General features: G+C 37.9%; 1 protein-coding gene across 1 annotated transcript; it reads right to left on the bottom strand.

Annotated features, from left to right (window-relative positions):
* Positions 1-8,248: 8,248 nt before the first annotated feature.
* Positions 8,249-10,536, bottom strand: LOC104221552 (heavy metal-associated isoprenylated plant protein 3). The gene is made up of 5 exons (XM_009772615.2): positions 10,337-10,536; positions 10,059-10,224; positions 9,593-9,861; positions 9,106-9,193; positions 8,249-8,995 (listed from the first exon to the last, which is right to left on the bottom strand). Exons 1-5 carry the CDS (start codon positions 10,343-10,345, stop codon positions 8,544-8,546), a joined length of 984 nt encoding a protein of 327 aa, XP_009770917.1. The 5' UTR covers positions 10,346-10,536; the 3' UTR covers positions 8,249-8,543.
* Positions 10,537-21,050: the final 10,514 nt, after the last annotated feature.

The following is a 21,050-nucleotide window of genomic DNA, read 5'->3' as shown; positions in this document are numbered from 1 at the left end:
TCCCTAAGCTGTGCACAAAAATGCACAGAGTGTAGCATCAGCACAAATGACCCCATGTGTTGGTAAGTGCCTGGCCTAACCCGGCGAAGTAGTGACGAGGCTAAACAGGACCTACCACAATTAACCTGTACAGATATATATACAAGTGCCAGAAAACAATAACAAGATAATACAAAGTAAAGCTAGGAGGGGACATGCTATCGGGGAGTAACAGATAAAAATGAAATATCGGAAATAAACAGAAGAAACTCCGGTTCCCATGATATATATATATATATATATAGTGGAAGGCGTGACACACGATCCCATAATATCATATAAAAGTGGACGGCGTGCCACACGATCCCATAATATCATATAAAAGTGGCACGATCCCATAATATCATATATAAGTGGACGGCGTGCCACACGATCCCATAATATCATATATAAGTGGATGGCGTGCCACACGATCCCATAATATCATATAAAAGTGGACGGCGTGCCACACGATCCCATAATATCATATAAAAGCGGACGGCGTGCCACACGATCCCATAATATCATCTATAAGTGGACAGCGTACCACACGATCCCATAATATCATATATAAGTGGACGGCGTGCCACACGATCCCATAATATAATTCGAAACATCTGATTTTGTAAGGAAAGTCCCCTTCAGGGGAGAATAACAACTCAATACCTTTAACCCGGCAAGGGTACAGCTAACAGCCCAAAATATCCCGACAAGGGAGAATATATATATCAGTCTACACATCCCGGCAAGGGAGTATTCACAACACATTCTCCTTTTTAAATCCATTCTTCCTCAACTAACACATTCATGTTCGAGCTAACGCTCCAAAAGTACACCAATCACAATTTTACCTCAACCGTTCACATTATATGAAACTCATCAAATAAACAAGGAGCTTGTGTCACATTATTCGAATTAAAAGCAATCAAGACTCACGGTCATGCTAGACTCCGGTGCATAGATAACCGTCACCATGCCTATACACCGTACTCCACATTAGCAAGTAGCAAATATCATCCTAATCCTATTCCCTCAAGCCAAAGTTAGAACAAACACTTACCTCGAATGCTCCAAACTCAACTCACGCTTCTAGTATAGCTTTACCTCTTGATTCCACCACCAATCCGCTCGAATCTAGTCATAAGTTACTTAATCACATTAATAATTACTAAATGAATCACTCCCCATGCATGAAAAATAAATTTTACAAGGTGTTTCCCAAAATGGTCAAAAACACCCCCGGACCCACGTGGTCGAAACTCGAGGTTCGGACCAAAACCCGGTTACCCATTCTCCCACGAATCCAAATATATGATTTGTTTTGAAATCGGACCTCAAATTGAGGTCCAACTTCTTAATTTGTAGAAAACCTAGGTTCTACCCAAAACACCCAATTTCTCCTATGAAAATCTTTGATTTGAATTTGAAATCATGTTAAAAGATGTCAAGGAATAAAGAAATTAAGTTAGAAATCACTTACCAATCGTTTTGGAGAAGAAACGTTGTTTGGAAAATCGCCTCTTAGGTTTTGGGTTTTTGAAAAGTGGATAAAATGACTGAAAATCCCGAATTTATATATATGTTAGGGGCTGGCGCGGACCGCGCAGAAATGCACCGCAGCCGTGTGGCTGCCAGCGCGGACCGCGCGGAAATGTACCGCGACCGCGCCGAGGGAGGGAAGAAGTGGGCTCTCTGAACCCACCCAGCGCGGACCGCACTGATTTGGTGCACGGCCGCGCTGGTCGACCTGGCTACCGACCCTCTGAGCCCCCACCATGCGGACCGCGCAGAAAAGCATTGCGGCCGCGTGGCTGCTAGCGCGGACCGCGCGGAAACGATCGCGGCCGCGATGGGCATGCAACACCTGAACCTGCATTTTTTTTAAGTCTAAGACCTCCCGGGCCCCACTCAAAACTCACCCGAACCCTCGGGGCTCCAAACCAAACATACATATGATCTTAAAAACATCTTACGTTCTTATTTGTGCGATCAAATCGCCAAAATAACATCATATACATAGAATCAAGCCTCAAAACACATGATTTTCTTTCAACTTTCATAAAACTCAAATTCCCTATTTTAAGTCCGAAACACGTCATATGACGTCCGTTTTTAGCCAAACTTTACAGATAGTGCTTAAAACATATTTAAGACTCGTACCGGGCGTCGGAACCAAAATACGAGCCCGATACCACAATCTTCTGATCAATTTCCTTCTTCATTTTCCTTAATTAATTTCATAAAACAATTTCACACAAAATTTCATTTCTCGGGCTTGGGACCTCAGAATTTAACTCCGGGAACATGCCCAAGTCCCATATTTTTCTACGGACCCTCCGGGACCGTCGAATCACAAGGCCGGGTCTGTTTACCCAAAATATTGACCGAAGTCAATATTATTCATATTAATATCAAAATCCATCAAATTTTTCACATAATTCACATATTCTAACATAAAAACTTTCCGGCTATGCGCCCGAACTGCGCACGCAAATCGAGGCAACTAAAAGCGAGGTTTTCAAGGCCTCGGAAGCGCGGACCAAGGAAGAACTACGGTGATGACCCTTTGGGTCGTCACATTTCAGGTCCTTGTTTAGTTTCCTACCTTCTGAAGCAATAGCAGTTCACATTTAGCTAGAATCCATTAATCTTGCAGTATAGTCCAAATGTGTCAGATTCCTTATCTGGTTCTTAACAGTAAGTTTGTTAGATCATCAAAATATAAGGCAAAGACATTTAAAACCTATCGGCCGAAAAAAATAAAGTCTGACCCAAGTACCCAAAAGTCAAACATCCTCTATGAATCTCACTAGGAACGGGGTCACAAAATCGAGGACTGCATAGCTCTACGGCAAGAAGTAGTGAACATGCTGAACCAAGGGCATCTGAGGGAGATGATAAGCGACTGAGGACGAGCCAACTTCGGCCGCGGACAAGAACAACACCAAGGCCCTCCAAAGCCACCCTCCCCCGCTCGCACCATCCAAATGATCATCAGCGGCGGTGACGAAGCAGCAATCAACCATGTGAAGTTTACCACCACACATGAACTGAAGAGGTCGATCACACATGAACGGTATGATGACCTCGAAGACGGTATCATCTTCGATAAGTCAGATACCCACAGTTTGACTTTTCCTCATTTCGACGCTCTTGTCATTACTTTATGTATTTTGGACACAGATGTAAAAAGGATAATGGTAGATGACGGAAGCGGCGCGTGTATTATCCACCCTCGAGTTCTCACACAAATGAGACTCGAGGACAAGATAGTGCCACGCTGCATAGCACTAACAGGTTTTAACAATACAGTTGAACAAACCTTAGGGGAGATAACGCTACACATTCTAGCTGAGGGTGTCACCCTAGAAACGACGTTCCATGTCATGAACAAGGACACGACTTATAACGCTATCATAGGGAGACCGAGATACACGCCATAAGGGCCATCCCGTCCAGCATGTATCAAGTAATCAAGTTCCCTACTCCTTAGGGGATATTCATCATTCGAGGCGAACAACGCACAGCCTAAGAATGCTATCGCATCACTTAGGATTGTTCATACACTTAACAATTGAAGGGAATAGACTCAGAAGCATAGCAATTACCTATGTTGGGGGCCGAAATCGACGCACCAAAAAATGTCATCAAGGACCCCGACATAGTGGAAGCCGCAGGGTCAATGGTAAAAGACCTCGATCTCGTCCAACTAGATAATAGCAACAATAGAAAAAAGACTTATATCAGCCACAAACTCTCCGAACTAGGTAATTTTCATTAAATTTTAATTAACAATGCCGATTTGTTCGCTTTCTCCCATGCTGATATGCCAGGTATCCCTAAAGACGTTGCCACACACAAGTTGAACGTCGACCCACTCCACCCTCCAGTACGACAAAATCAAAAGAAAATTCAATGTCGCAATCAATGAGGCCGTCAACGATGAGGTAGACAAGCTACTCGCCAACAGTTCCATCCGAGAATCGAATTACCCCCAACGGGTCGCTAATGTAGTTATGGTGAAAAAGAAAAATGGGAAGTGGCGGATGTGCATGGATTTCAGAGACCTAAACAAGGCCTACCCGAAAGACTCCTTACCGTTGCCTCATATTGATCAACTCATCGATGTAATAACAGGGCACGAGTTGTTGAGCTTCTTGTACGCCTACTCAGGTTACAACCAAATCCTCATGGAGGAAGAGGACCAGGAAAAGACTACTTTCATCACCTATTAGGGAACGTACTATTATAGATTCATGTCATTCGGGTTGAAGAACGCAGGTGCAACTTATCAAAGGTTGGTTACCAAGATGTTCAAGAATCAACTCGGCAAAATAAGGGAAGTCTACATCGACGACATGTTGGTAAAGTCAAAAAATAAGGAAGATCACATCGACCATCTGAAAGAGGCATTCAGTATATTAAGGCAGTACGGCATGAAACTAAACCCCGAAAAATATGCCTTCGGCGTTACTTCAGGCAAGTTCCTCGGCTTCCTGGTATCACAAAGAGGCCTCGAGGTCAACCCCGACCAAATCAAAGCCATTGAGGGAATATCTGAAGTATTAACCAGCAAGAAACAGGTGCAAAAGCTAACGGGCTGTATAGTCACGCTATCAAGATTCATCTCACGATCCTCTGACAGGTGCCACAAATTCTTCAACGTACTCAAAAAGGACAACGGGCTCTAATGGAATTCAGAATGCATCGAGACCTTAAGAGAACTAAAAGCATACTTGTCCTCGCCCCCATTACTCGCCAAAGCAGAACCTAGCGAACGCCTCCTGGTATACTTTGGCCGTAACAGAGGTCGCGGTTTCCGCGACAAGAGCGGTGTTGGTCCATGAAAATAAAGGTACGCAATCCCCAATTTATAATATCAGCAAAATTCTGGTCGACGCCGAAATGAGATACCCCCACCTCGAAAACTTGGCCTTAGCATTGGTTATAGCTTCACGAAAGCTTAGACCCTATTTCTAATGCCACCCCATATTAGTGGTGACGACCTTCCCACTACGAAACACCTACATAAACCTGAACTGTCGGGGAGATTGGCTAAGTGGGCCATAGAATTGAGCGAGCACGATATAACATATCAACTACGAACACCGATAAAATCGTAGGTTTTTGTCGACTTCGTCATCGATTTCAGTGCCAAAATAATGCCTGAGGTCGAGCAGGAAACTTCTCGTGCCTCCCCCCGGGCTACCCGCCCTATGGGTCCTATACACCGATGGCGCATCCAACGCATCAGGATCTGGACTAGGACTTGTCCTCGAGGTCCCAACAGGTGAAATTATCTGCCAATCCATATGGTGCCCAGATATGACTAATAATGAGGCCGAGTATGAGGCCGTAATTGCAGGACTTAAGCTAGATCTCAAATACGGGGCACGACGAGTCGTCCTCAGATGCGTCTCACAACTCGTTGTCAACCAAGTCATAAGGACCTTCCAAATCAATGAGCAGAGACTACAAAAGTACCAAGAAGGGATCCATAAACTACTGCCTGAATTTGATGAATGTCGACTCGATCAGATACCTCGAGCACAAAATATCGAAGCGGATGGCCTCGCCAAGTTAGCAGCAGCCACCAAGAACATTACAAAAGAAAACGTGGTCACCCTCCTCCACTCATCAATAGACCAACTCGAGGTACACTCTGTAAATTTGACTTGGGACTGGCGCAAGCGTATTATAACATATTTGCAGGAAGGAGTACTCCTAGCAGACAAAAAGGAAGCCAAAAAGCTTCGAATGTAGGTGGCAAGGTACAACATCATAAATCATGACCTATACAAAAGAACGTTTGGAGGCCCCTTGGCGAAATGCCTAGGGCCGAATCAAAACAAGATGCGTGCTCGAGGAAGTACACGAAGGCCATTGTTGTGCCCATACCGGCAACCGGGCCCTTGTCAGATGCCTCAATCGAGCAGGTTATTATTGGCTCACAATGAAGAAGGAAGCCGCCAATTACGTCAAGAAGTACGAACCATGCCAAAAGTACAGATTGTAAAGGTATTATTTGGATATTCCTTGTTTTGTACTTTTTAGGGTTTCTTGGAAATATCCCTTATAAATAAGAAGAGATAAAGAACAAAAGGGAGATTTCACTTTTTGATAAGAACACATTGTAAAGGTTGACTAAGAAAGAATATACAAAAGTTGTCTTGTTCACTGATTATCCTATTAAAACACACGTTGTTCAATCTTTATTCACAAGATCCAAAGATTGCATATTCATCTTCACTTCTCATCCTTCCACGTCGTTGACGGGAGAAAGGAACATCTCAACATACAATAATTAGGTGGTAGATCCTTTCTTATTATATTTATTGTCATTATCTGTATTTATTGCATGTTTATATTACCATATTCATTAACAATCATTGAGTATTAGATCTGTTATATAATATTCCCGAACTCTATTCATCTTGCAAATATCCTACAATATTTGATTTAGAGTTTATTAAATTTGACTAAGATTCACCTTTTACTTCATCATTAATTGATTTAACAAAAAATTTAATAATTTGTAGTCAAACACTTATAGCGCTCGTTGTAAAGATCCCGATCTTCCTACTCATATGCAGGACAGATGCAAAAGAGTAATAAATGCATTAAATTTGAATTTCAATTTAATACAATGAGAGCAAGTTCCTTGAGTAAAGTCTGTAGTACGGCGATGAGTTGTTTAAAAAAAGAAGAGGTGGTACCCCTTGGGTAGGCACAAGCAAAAGGTAGAAAGTACAAGAAAAGTGGGCAGTGAGTAGAGCCTAGAAAACTGCAGCTTACAGAGTGTCAATTGCCTTCAATTTTTTCCTATGGACGTTTTAGGCCTGGGTTCAAGTCCTTGTCTCTGTCTACTTGGCCACTTATTCTTTATTACACTTTCTTTTGTGCCGTAGAGTTTGGGGCAAAACCCCATGCTTCATTTTCTTAATTAAACTTAATTTGGTTTGCTTCTCAATTCAAGAATTCCCTTAATTCGGCAGGCATTTATATTATTATATACTTTTAATTAATGCGGCATGATTTTTTAATTACTTAATTTGGTTTGATTCTCAATTAAAGAACCCCCTTAAATAGGCATTTATGTTAGTACACTCCAAAATAATGCGGCAGCTGTCAATAGACCTTTGTCCTTTTCATTGTGAGCAGTAATTACATTTTACCACAAATAAAAAAGGAATGAATGACAACAGAAATTTAAAGTTACATGTGGAATTTTTTTTTACTTTTAAAGTAATCTTATTTCGTAAATATTTTAAAACGTAAAACTTAAACTCAAATATAAGAAGAGTACCTGGAGGTCATACAAGTAATTGGAACTCAGTACTTGAATATTAAGATTGATAAATAAAGTTCCTTTTTAACAAAAATAGAACCTCTACTTAAATTTTTGTCATTTTACTTGTGAGGAATAATGGAATCACATCCTAAGATTTCATTAACCCTACATTTGGTAATAATTTATTCCATGCCCAAGCATACTGGAATATTCTGGGTAAACCATGAGTGCCATACTTTTTAACTTGCATTATTTTCTTTAAAGTATAGTACTTTCCCGCCCCAATTTATATGGCAGAGTTAATATTTTGAAAGTCAAACATTTTTTTTTACTTTAATTTTTTATATGCCTTTTAGATATGTTGATTTGTTAAATATTGTTATTTATAGTTCTTTTTACGTAGTACTTAAATGTATAAATGTTGTTTCAAATTTGCAATCAAAATTTAACTCTCGAAATTTGAGATTTCAAATGTTAAATTTTGTTTTAAATTCACTATCAAAATTAAGAAATTTGACTCTTGAAATTCAAACTTCACACCCGTATAAATTTTGTTTCAAATTCGTGATCAAATTTAAAAAAATTGACTCTTGAAATTCAAGGGCAAAGGAAATACAGTCGGATCTCTCTGTAACAGCATCCCTATATAACAATATCTCACTATAAAAGCCAAACTTTTTCAAAACCAATTTTTAAGTTATGTTATAATAGATGTTCTCTATAACAATATTTTGCTATAACATTCAAAAATATTTAAAACAAACGAGGCTATTATAGAGACGTTTAATAGTAGTACTAGTTTTGATCGCTTTGCCTTTCTACCAAAGAAAGGAAACATACTCCACTACTAGCAGACATTGCTTATCCTAACATAAAGTAATTTGGTACCGGGTACCGCACATAAAGAAATACATGCACCAATAACAAATGCAAGATAAATGGCTTCAACTTACCCTAATAATCATTCACTAAATTAACATACAAAAAATCGGAACAAAAGAAATTCTACTGTTCAGAACTAAGCTAACTATCAGTGGAAGACGACCATCTGAACAGCAAACTACCATTACACAATCTTTTAAATTAAAACTTGCCCACTTTAGAACCCTAATTACATACATATAATTGGTAATTATCACCAGCCCTCTCACTGTATCTACAGGTTTCAGCTTTGATTTCTCTAATACTATCATACCTTCTAGCCAAAAAGAGTTTCGATTACTTTCCATTTTCATCACATAACACTACAAGCATTTGGATTCTCATCACTAAAGAGTTGAGGGGCATGAACTGATACAGGGTATGGATTTTGAAACTGGTCAGCTGGATAAACCGGCCCGTACATATACGGGTATGGATACCCAAATTGGACCGGTTGCTGCATTTGCTGCATCATTTGCATCCCATTACCTACATTACCAATTATCATCTCTCCGCCACCAATGCCGCCTCCTTCCTTACCCTTCCCCTTTCCTTTGCCTGCGCCTTTTCCTTTTTCACCACCACCACCACCACCACCATTGTCACCGCCTTTCTCTTTCTTCTCTCCACCTTCCTTCTTTGCCGGAACAATTTCAACTTCCTTTTTCAGGTGCTTCTTCAGCGTCTCGGCCAAATCCTTCACGTCCATTGACCCTGTCACAGTCACCAAATCCTTCTGTTTGTCTATTTTCATCTCCTTGTACCCTGCAATCACCAAACATGCATCAATTTTCCGTTATACCATTCACAAATATATCCCCAAAAATTCAATAAGCCAAATATAAAGTCATTATTGTGCATAGTTCAAATCTAACCTTTGGATTTAGTGACAATTTTGTAGATCTTCTGAATACATCCTTGACAATGGAGATGCACCTTAAGCACAGCCGTGCTAATCGGAGGCTGTAGAACAAATCGCAACGTAAATCCTAATAAAAAATGCTTAATGAATAATAATAACAAATCTCAGAATATTCCATGAATAATTTCTAATTATCACTACTAGTCAGTTTGACTAATCATGCGCTAGGAGTGCCGTAACTGATATAGTACGTGAGAGGCACGTAATTATTTGAAAATTGAAATACTGATTCTTTTATTATTATATTATATTATATCATATATTATTATTATATTATTTATTTTTTTATTTTTTTGAATGAAATAAAATGGCGAAGAAACAAACTGACTGCAACAAATGCGCCAATACAAAAAGAAACCGCTAACATACGCATGTGAAATTTGGGCTCATGATTATAGTGGCGCATAAAAATAACAGTGGAGTCAGTAATTTTACAGTACCTCTTTCTCTTTGCTTTTCTTATTGTCTTCTCCCCCTCCTTTGTTTTCCTTTGGATCCTTGTTTTCCTTGTTCTGCTTCTTCTTTTCTTCGGCTCCGCCGCCGCCACCGCCGCCATCTTTTTCCTTGCCGCCCTTCTTTGGTACCGGCGAAACCAGTTCAACATGCTTGTGTGTTTTCTGCTCCACTTTTTCTCTCAGCATCACCGGATCAACTTTTCCGACTACCGTCAACTTTTTTGAATCGGCATCGCACGTAACTTTCTCCACACCTTTTCAATTAAAAACACGGTGCACAAGTTAAAACAATTATACAAACTGTCAATTTGTGTAAAATTAAAGTCACACACAAAAGCAGAGAAACAGGGCACTACAATAAAGAAGAATAACAATGACAAACACAAATATAAAAAAGATGTGTAATTTTTTTTAATAATCTAACGGAGTACGCCATTATGGATATATATACCTTCGAAACTGCGAATGGCTTTAACAACTTTGGAGACACAGCCTTCACAATGAAAATCTGATTTCAGAACCACAGTTAAGTTCCCGTCGTTCTTCGCTCCTCCTCCTCCTTCCTTCTGCAGTTCGCCGCTGTTTTTCTCTCCACCTTCATTCTTCTTACTCTTCTTCTACAAATTAAAACCGAAATATATACAAAAACAATCACACACTGAAGAAAAACAATAAAAAAAGAGAATAATTAACAAAAATGCAAATTGAAACTGTTATTGCAATTCTTACCTCGCCCATTATGATCTTTCAGAACTTTCTAGAGAATGAAATATGGAAACAGAATGGAAACTGAAGGGCGGAGTGAATTTATAATGGGGGGAAAGAGTGGAAGAAGGATAGTTGTGTGTGTGCGAGAGAAGTGGAGAGTGGACCGTGTGGTACAGTGAGCTGTCATGGGAATATGAGAGATGTTATGATGTCGTAAGCATACATGCATGCTATGTTATGATGATACTTTATGCATGGCGGAAAAAAATCATAGGGGTAATACAGTAACTAGGCAAAATACATAGTTTATTTATCGACCTTGTACTTAAATCTCTCTTACACACTTGTTCACCACGGGAATAATATTACACACTTAATCTTTCAAAAGTGTGTCAATAACATACCACTTTTGACCAGTCCAAGTAGTAGTCTATGCTATGTATCACACACGCGTCTCTAAATTAAAAGGACTCTTTTAATCACCCAATCCTTTTAAAGATCCAACTCACTCAAATAAAAAATTCAACAATTGGTGCACACCTTCTCCACCATTGCAAACCCTTCTTTTTTGTAAAAAAAAATATTCTGCCATAGTTACCACAAAAATACTAGTCGTAACACCTAAATAGATACACACAAATAACATATCCAAAAAAACTTCACTGGCCGGAATTTCACCTGAAACTCCATCTCCGACTAACCCTTCATTTTGGTATTATCTCTTCTTTTTCACAAAACTCAATAATGGTGAGCATGAAGAAAATAACGAAAAGGAAAAACTTCAGTTCTTTATTTGGCACAATTGAAAGAACCAAAAAGACCACTTTGTTAACAAAATTTCAAAACAAGAAATTGAAAACTTAATTTCTTCTGCAATTCTGCCCTTCTCAGTGACATAACTACCACCAAGAAATTTTCGGAGAAATTTCGAATCTTGAGCAACCAAAAGAAAATGGAATAGGAGAAGGTTGAATCGGGAAAGAAAACGAAATAGGGGGAGGGGAGACGAAACCTGGGGGGTGGGGAACTAGGAAGAAGACGCGGGGTGGGGGGTTGGGGCGGGGAAGAAGACAAGAGCGGGAGGGGTTATTTTTTATTTTTTTAAATTTGTTAATTGACGTAAAAAGGAAAAAAACTTAAAAATTAGACACGTGGATTCTTTATAAACCTTCTAACATGAAATTCTTAACATTACGCGCCTGTGTTATGTGAGGAACATGCAGGTGTCACGTAGTTAAAGTGGTGTGTTATTGACGCACCTTTAAAATGTTTGAGTGTGTAATATTATCCCCGTAGTGAACAAGTGTATAAGAGGGATTTGGGTACAAGGTCGATGGGTTGTATTTTGCCACAGGAACTATAATGAAATGAGTTTAAGCTAGCGTTTGGTTATAGATTCCTAAATTTGTTTTGAAAAATCTGATTTGGGTGAAATTTGGGTTGAAGATGAAAATATGTTTGGACCATCAATTTTCAAAACATATTTCTTTTCTTTTTTTTTGAAAAAATATGAAACATGACTTATACCCACAAATTCTAAAAACTATTACATATACCCAACAATACCTCCATTAATAACATTCATTGTATGATCGCAAACCATAGTCTTGAGCATAAATAAATTTGGTATACAATTATCATTTTTATAATGAATTACATAATACACTCTCAGATGATCGAGAAGACGAAGCAATATTGTTACAAAATAATAAATGGTGGGCTCTTTTATAAAATACAAAAGTTTGGAGCAATTTTTTAAAAAATATAATAGTAATATTTTGGGCCAAAGCCAGCTCTTCAGCTGATTTTGGGATTTGGGTTTTGGGAATTTGCTAAAATATGGATAAAATTTATGAACAAAATGTATTTGCCTAAAAAAACCAAATAAATTTTGATAAATTTATGGCCAAACGGGTTCTAATATTGTGATCTATCCCAAAAAGTATTTACACAATTAATGTAGTTAACTACAAATGAATTCTGAAATGAGTTTTAAGTCTTGTGATTCATAGTACAAAAGGTATTTACACAATCCATTTAGTCAAAGTAATTACAAATAAGTACTCTTATCTATTATAAACATTGATAATTTGATTAAAATAGTAATTAATAATTTGCATCGACAGTAAAAAAAAAATTACGTTGTCAATTACACTTTTTATATACGATAGCTTTTCCTTTTAAATATGTCCAAGAAAATAATATATTACTTCATCCGTACCAATGCATGTGACATCCCTTTTTTTCACTTAGTTCCACCAAGAATGTCATATTTTGATATTTAATATTTAACAATTTTACTTAAAAATACCCATTTTATGAATTATGTTAGACTATAGGTTTTTAAAAAAAAAAATTACTTCGTGCCGAGTCAACCACTAAACATAAATTGGGATGACAGGAATAATATATTCCGGCATATTTTACCCTAATAAAATAATTTACGCTCACAAATATCTATGATCTATTTTATACCACAAAATTTAAAATATTTTCTTTACCGGATCAAATAACATCACATAAATTAAGTTAGGATGGAAATAAATATAACTTAAATCCTTTTTGAATTTACCAAAGTGCCTGTGCTTTAGGACGATTGGGCTTGGGTAATTGATAGGAAACCTCGTTCGGTCCGTAATATGTTTTTGATGGTGGGCCGAGAAGATTAGTGAGAGGCCTTTCTGACTTTTTGGGCCTTTATAGGGCGTGTCGCTTTTTGTACTTTTGTCTATGTCTTAGCTGTAAAGCATCGACCTACTGAAGTCGTCTTTTGCAAGTCCACCACCATTAGGATTTCTTTAAAAAAACAAGGGAATTTGTACATTCTCAAGACTCAAGAGTAGAAGACGCTTCTTTGTTTTTATTTATTTTTGATTTTGGGTGCATGCTTCGTTGTTCCTTCTTTGTCTTTCAAAGGGTATGGTGAAGTCTTTCCTTAATATGTTGACTTAGTTCTACACTTCATGTGTGTCGAGGCTAAGGTGAATTTAGAATTTTACTTATAAAATTATGGTTCAAATCTAATAAGTAGAGTTTTAAATATAAATCCATACTCCTTATCGAAGGTTAGAATTCGCCCCTGCCGAGAAATGGTTCACAAAGAAAAAAGAAAAGTAAAGGGAAAAAGAGAAAGGCCAAGAAAGAGAATGCTAAATATAAAGTGAACAATGTTTTTTTTAATAAATAAAGTGGGGAGGAAAGTGTCTGTCCCACAATTTTAACTAATATGATAAAATTAAGAAGTATAAGAAAACAAACAAGGAGAAGAACGAGGGAAAATACTTAGAACAATGTGAATAAAACAAGAAAGAGAGGTTCGTGTTATTTTCATTTGAAGTCCTACGAAACATTTTTCTTTAACCTCCTCATATGAAAGGGTCTGTCGGATACATTGTCGTTAGTTTGAGGGGGCCGAGAATAAGAAAGATAAGGAAACAAACAAAGGAGAAGGAGAAGCACGAAGGAAATTTTAAAGCAATTGAATTAAACAAGAAAGTCTGTAACAATGGTTCCGTTGTATAAAAACAAAGACGATATCCAGAGGTGTAACAACTATAGGGGTTTCAAATTACTGAGTCATACCATGAAAGTGTGGGAGAGAATGGTAGAAATGAGAGTGCGAAACACGTGTCTATTTCAGACAACCAGTTCGGGTTCATGCCGGGGCGATCTACCACAGAAGCTATCCACCTTATTAGGAGGATGGTGGAACAATACAGGGATAAGAAGAAGGATCTCCACATGGTATTTATTGATTTAGAGAAAACGTATGATAGGGTTCCTAGGGAGGTCTTATGGAGCTGCTTAGAGGTTAAAGGGGTCCCGGCGGCCTACATTAGGGTGATTAAAGATATGTATGATGGATCTAAGACTCGGGTTAGGACAGTAGGAGGCGACTCCGAACATTTTTCGATTGTTATGGGGTTACACCAAGGGTCTGCGTTCAGCCCTTTCCTATTTGCCCTGTGATGGATGCACTAACTCATCATATTCAAGGAGATGTGCCATGGTGCATGCTGTTTGTTGATGACATATTTCTAATTGATGAGACACGAGACGACGTCAACGAGAGGCAAGAGGTTTGGAGACAGGCCTTTGAGTCTAAAGGCTTCAGGTTGAGCAGGACGAAGACGGAATACCTCGAGTGCAAATTTGGGGCTGAGCCGACGAAAGCGGGAGTAGAAGTGAGGCTTGACTCCCAAGTCATTCCTAAGAGGAGTAGTTTCAAGTACCTTGGGTCAGTTATTCAGGGGATCAGGGAGATCGACGAGGATGTCACACACCGTATAGGGGTGGGGTGGATGAAGTGGAGGTTAGCGTCGGGAGTCCTATGTGACAAGAAAGTGCCAACGTTACTAAAAGGTAAGTTTTATAGAGCAGTGGTTAGGCCTGCCATGTTGTATGAGATCGAGTGTTGGCCAGTTAAGAACTCACACATCCAGAAGAGGAAAGTAGCAGAGATGAGGATATTGAGGTGGATGTGCGGGCATACAAGAATGGATAAGATTAGGAATGAAGATATTCAAGAGAAGGTGGGCGTGGCTCCCATGGAGGACAAGATGCGGGAAGCAAGACTCAGATGGTTCGGGCACATTCAGAGGAGGAGCACTGAGGCACCGGTGAGGAGGTGTGAACGACTGGCTATGGTAGGCACGAGGAGAGGTAGAGGGAGACCTAAGAAGTATTGGGGAGAGGTGATCAGGCAGGACATGGCGCGACTTAGGATTACTGAGGACAAGGCCCTTGACAGGGAAGTGTGGAGGTCGAGCATTAAGGTTGTAGGCTAGAGGAAGTTGTGAGTATTTCTACAGCACACTAGAGTGAGACTAGCCAGTTAGGAGTTAGTCTTAGGATGCTACTGGTCAGCTACTGATGCAGGGCTTTATCTGCTGGATATTATTATATCTTCCATCTTTTTTGTATTTCCTATATTTCTTATATTGCTGTTATTTTTATTTTATATTATGTTATGTTATTTTATGTTATTTTATTATGAGTCTATTGATAGTACTAATATATCGTCTCTTGTCGCTTTCTTGAGCCGATGGTCTCCTGAAAACAGCCTCTCTGCCCCTCGGGGTAGGGGAAAGGTCTGCATACATATTACCCTCCCCAGACCCCACTTGTGGAATTATACAGGGTTGTTGTTGTTGAATTAAACAAGAAAGTGACTTTGCTGTGATTTTCTTTGAAAGCATTTGGAATCCTAGGAAATTTTTCTAACGCCTTTAAATAAGGCAATACCTGTTGGTACCCAATATTTTCTATAATATTTTTAAAATGCATTTGTACCTTCAAATCAATGCATTAGCATCAATTAATATTTTTTCTATAATTTCTGAATCTTTTAAGGATTTTAATTAGTTTATCCCAGTATTTTATTATATAAATAATTACTAATTTCATTACAAATGGCTTTATAACCATTTTTATGACCTAATTCTACTATTTATATTTATACTAAGCTTTAATTATTTTACAAATAGCCACATTTGCATTTTAGGGGTTATAATTACAATGACTTTGCAGTTATAGCCTATACATGCATTATTATATTATTTTACCAGAAAATAGCTTTTTGTATTTTTAAAATGTTGAGTGATTGTTTTAAAATATTTTTTTCATGCACAAAAATCATTTTTTTTTATAATCTGTTAATTATTTTTACAAATTATTTTATTAATTAATTGGGTATTTAACAAATAACCCTTTTAATTCCTTTAATTTCAAGACCTAAACCAGCCCAAACCCCTTTAAAACTTAACCCAATTCATCCCTAGACCCAAATCTGCCTATCCGACCCAATAACCCCTCTTCAATTGTGGCCGTTGATCTTTAAGATCAACGGGCCACATTAACCCTTACCATAATTAAGCCTAACCAAATCCCTAACTCCCTCATTCTCTCTGATTCCGTCGCCTTCGTTCCCTAACCCCTCCGCTTCTCTCTTAATCACACCCTAACCCTAATTGTCGTCCGGCCAAAAAACTCCCGTCTATGGAGTTTCTATGTGCTCTCCGACCCTTACCGGCCTTCTACACCTCTTGGTTGTTCGATTACATGGATTCAACTTGAGTTTTTGTCCGAAACTGGTTTACGGGCATGTCTAGAGCCATTTTCGTTTGTGAGTATGGATCTCCTCCTATTTTAGTTTGAATCTATGGGTTTTAGACCGAGTTTCTTTATCTCTACTATTTACCCTAGTTTCACTACCATTCGAATCCGTTCAGATCTTTGTAGATCTGAAAGAATTCAAGTACTATTGGGTATTTTCCTTTGAAAATCTTTTGTTCTAGTTAATTGCTTCGATTTTATTCACTCTTTCTGAATTTAGGGTTCGTCCCAGACTTTCTTCAAAGATTTTTCTAACTTTTCAGTGTTTAAACTAAATGTTGTTCACTATCTCGACTGATTCTCGCGTATATACATAAATTCTTGATGTTTCTGTCTGTTACACTGATTTTCTTCCACTTGTTCTCCATTATTTGTTTATTTTTCTGTCAACCCAATGTATTAATTGATTCTATTTAGGGTTTGAACAATTTTCCCTAATAAAGAATCAGTATTCCTTGGGATCTTTGCGTGATTAATTTCTATTAGGGTCTTGAGAAATCTTTCTTGTTAAAATCAATATTCTTTGAGATGTTTTTTACTGATTCGAATGACTGTCCTGTTAAAATCAGTGTGTGCTGGGATTTACTTGTTTCCTTATTTGTGACCTTAATTGATTATACTTACCCTAATTAGTTATTAGTAGTTTGGGGATCTTACTAACGCCCTATATGGTATGATTTTGATTTATTACCTTAATTGAACCTAGTTCTGACCGTTATTTGACTATCCCTAATTAAAAGGGTCTTTTCTGGATTTCTCTATATGAATTGATTCTATAATTGGATGATTGATTCTAATCGATTGAACTGTGATTCTCTTTACTTTATTTGTTTTACTCCCTAAGTACTATATATATATATATATATATATATATATATATATATATATATATATATATATATATACACTCTCATTCTGCCTTTTAAACACACGAACAATAGTTCACAAATACACTCACACACACTTTACTCTCATCTCTGCTACTTGTATTCATTGCTTGTCTAGTCGGCTGAAAGCCAAGGCTAGACTATTGAATCCTGCATACCTTTCATCTCCTATTTTCTTCCTTTAAACACGTATGTCTCTATTTCTAATGTCGATTACTATACCATGAAACTTGAACCTATGTGCTCTTTCATCTGTTACTGCTGTTGAATCCATGTTTCTCCTGTATTTTAGTTAGCATGTCTAATGCTATGTCTAACTTTGGCCTTTTTATGTTTATCACCTTAATCAGCATGTGTAAGTTTCAATCTTTCCTGTCTTTGCTTTAAAATCTGCATGCTTACTTCTGCGTCTAAGACTCTTAACTTTCTGCCTAATTAACTTCAATTAGTATAATCATTTTTGTATAGTTCAATCCCTGTCCCTTCTATGAATTAGAATGACTACTCATACATTTTATGTTTCCATATGTATTGCCTTAAGCAGTGTGATTACTTCATCATTAAGTATAACTTTCTTGTTAAGACTTTAAATGAGTAGTCTATATTCTAATGAATGCTAAGAACTTGGGTATTGGATGTCAATCAACCCTTGTCTGTTCCATGTCCTTATTGCTCAATATGCTCTCACTTTCACCCTATTTTATGTATTTTTGGCTTAAATTTCCTGTGTTTCCAACCCCTGACCCCCTCTATGTAAAATTACTTGCCCTCACCTAGAGTTAATTAACAAACAAAGATTGGATATGGGCAATATAAAGTGCTATGACTGGCTTCTACTTGTTGTTTGCTGAACTTTTTAGAATATTCCCAAACTGTCTTCACTCTTAATATGTTTTCATCTTTAAACTGCTTTCATTCCTAGTATGTTTTCACCTCTAAATTGTTTCCACTCCTAAAGCGTTTCCATTTTTAAACTATTTTTTTTACTTTTGGTCTGTTTTCCTAAAGTTATTCCTACTCTGTCAAACACTCTCACTCCTACTCTTAGGACATTTAGGATCCTGCCCCTCCAGTGTGCGTACTGCCTAGGAATCTATGAGATTCTTTCGAACTCTGGTACACTGGGGATGACACTTCGACACTGCACAAAAGCTACTTCTATGTTTGAAAGGATCTGGATATGAGCATTGCCCGGGGTCCCTGAGGCTCTTGGGAACTTTGACACACCAGGATACCTTCTCTTGGGCACTGTGAGACTATCGCACCTTGGGCTGGTTGAAGGCCTGGTTTGCCAGGTTTATTCTTTGGGCCTCTATTCAGGCTCCCTATAACATAGTTTGTTCCTTCTGTAATTCATATGGTCTGTAATAATAATTCTTGTATTAGGGAAATTAGTAAAAAAGGAGGGATTCTTATATAATTTTTGTGGAAAAACTGGGTAGAAATTATGTCCTTAGGCTTATTATGACTATTTGCTTGCATTAGAGATCATGTTTTTAGGATTATCTACTTGCATTAGAAACCATGCTCTTAGGATCATTTGGCATATTAGAAAACATGTTTATAGGCGCATTCATTTGTTCTGAAAAATTCTAAACTTCTGCATAATCATGACCACTTTGAAATTCTGTCACTAAGTTGCTAATCCTGCCTAATAAACACGTTCATTCTTTTATATGCGTTAGAAATCATGATTTAGGACTGTTATTACATTCGCTTTAATACCACACCTACATCGTGTAAGATCAGTAATTACTACGTTAATGAGAAAATAAGTTGAAAAGCAGTCCCAACGCCCAAATATCATGTTTTAGAGATAAATGTGTAAAAAATAAGTCCGGTATGTTCCGCACCTAGACATCATGTTTATAGGGCATAATGAACTCAAACTGCTAGTTTTAAATTGGTTATTAGAATTTTGGTTAACAATTAGATATCATGTTATAGGACATCTCATATCCACGCCTAGGCGAGCCTGTAGGTAATTAAAATCATGCAATTGATAAAAATGTGCTTTGCTTAATTATTTGTGAACTGCCTAGATTCAACATGTCCTAAAATCAGTAGGCAAACTAATTAGGTCTCTATTACCTCGCTTTGGCACAATGCTACATATGTTCTGCTTGTCATGTTCCCCTAGATATCCTGCTCTAGGATCTTTTTTGAAATATTTGAAGTCTTGTTGTTTGAGACGTGCTGTTGTTTTGCTTATTTGTGGAGGTAAATGTGAGCCCCCTTAATTGTTCTTTACTTGAAAGTCTTAATTGTTTTAATTGTCGCCTAGATTTTTCTCCTTTAAGTACCTTAGGAAAGTCTAGAACTGCCTAAATTAGAGGTCCTAAACACCCCCAGGGCCATAAGGGAGGGACGAGTAATGCACTCATAGAATTCGTTTAATCAAAATCGCTTATATAACCACTAAGGGGAGGGTAATTGGGTAGTAAAAGGATATGATGACATGTGCGCTAATGCCACGTATAACCCCTCTAATTGAGGAATGTTTACCGGGTATTGTACAGATGTGATCTTGTAGGCTAAAACACTTAGGACCCCTTTTACCCCTTGTTTTAAATGTAATACCAATTTGTCTAATTTGCTTTATCTGTTTATAAGGCTAATTTACATAATTTGAGTTCGGCCGGGATCCACCGTTGTGGACCGCGAGGAGTGCCTAACACCTTCCCCTCAAGGTTATTTCGAGCCCTTACCCAAGTCTCTGGTAATGCAAACCGATTTTATGAGTTACTTGCTTTAGGTGCCCTAACGCACCTTAAATCCGTTAGGTGACGACTCTTCAAATTCCGTACCCAATTCCCAAAAGGAAATGAGTTGTTCCCAACGAATGTCGAAACCCGGACATCGCGAGGAAAAAAGGGGCGCGACAATGCCTAGCTCGGGGGATCTGAATTTTTTGATGTATAGTGCTCTTTTAAAGAGCACTATACCCATTTGAATTATTGCTATGTCAGTTAACCGCATAAGACTTATTGGTGGGCCCACAAATAGCTATAGCGCGATACATAACTGCGCTATATATATAGCACGGTTATATAATGCACTATACATATCCGTCACATTAGGTCAGCATAACGCTGTTTAATCATGCGTTATAAATATATAAACACTGTTTTGCATCGCGCTATACTTTAACAGCCAAAATGCCGTTAAAATATAGCGCGGTGTAAAACCGCGTTATATATAAAAATGTAACTTTTTTTAAGCATTAAAAATGTATTTTGAATTAAAATCAACAACATTTAGATTCCGGACTCTTACTATCCCTAAGTGCATCACTTTAGCTTTAGAATATAACAAAGCTCTTCTCTAGCCAAAATCAATATAATGCTAATTAAATCGTTGGCATATTGATAAAAATTAAAATCTTGAGATGGCAACGAGTTTTAGACAAACTTGACACTGAACGTTAGCTTTTGATCTTGCATATAACATTTGGATTTTTATTACAACTGTATTTTAGATTACAAATTACTCAATCACATGGTTTTGTACTTCAGAGTTTCCTTTAGCATTTACAAATTTTCTCCTAATTATGGTAAATACGTACACCAAATATAAGTTGTTTATTATTGTAGTGTATAAGGCTAGAGCAATGTGATGATTTGACTAGTGTGCATGTGCTCCGACTAGAGCTACTGGTGGCTCCTCTGTGGCAGCTCGTGCGGTGCTTTGGTTGCACCGCATGGACGTTCTCGGCCTCTACCCCGGCCCGGCCT

This window comes from Nicotiana sylvestris, chromosome 11 (assembly GCF_000393655.2).
Source record: "Nicotiana sylvestris chromosome 11, ASM39365v2, whole genome shotgun sequence".
Taxonomy (NCBI): domain Eukaryota; kingdom Viridiplantae; phylum Streptophyta; class Magnoliopsida; order Solanales; family Solanaceae; genus Nicotiana; species Nicotiana sylvestris.
The sequence above is the reverse complement of the archived record's forward strand: the minus strand, read 5'-3'. Positions and strand labels throughout refer to the sequence as shown.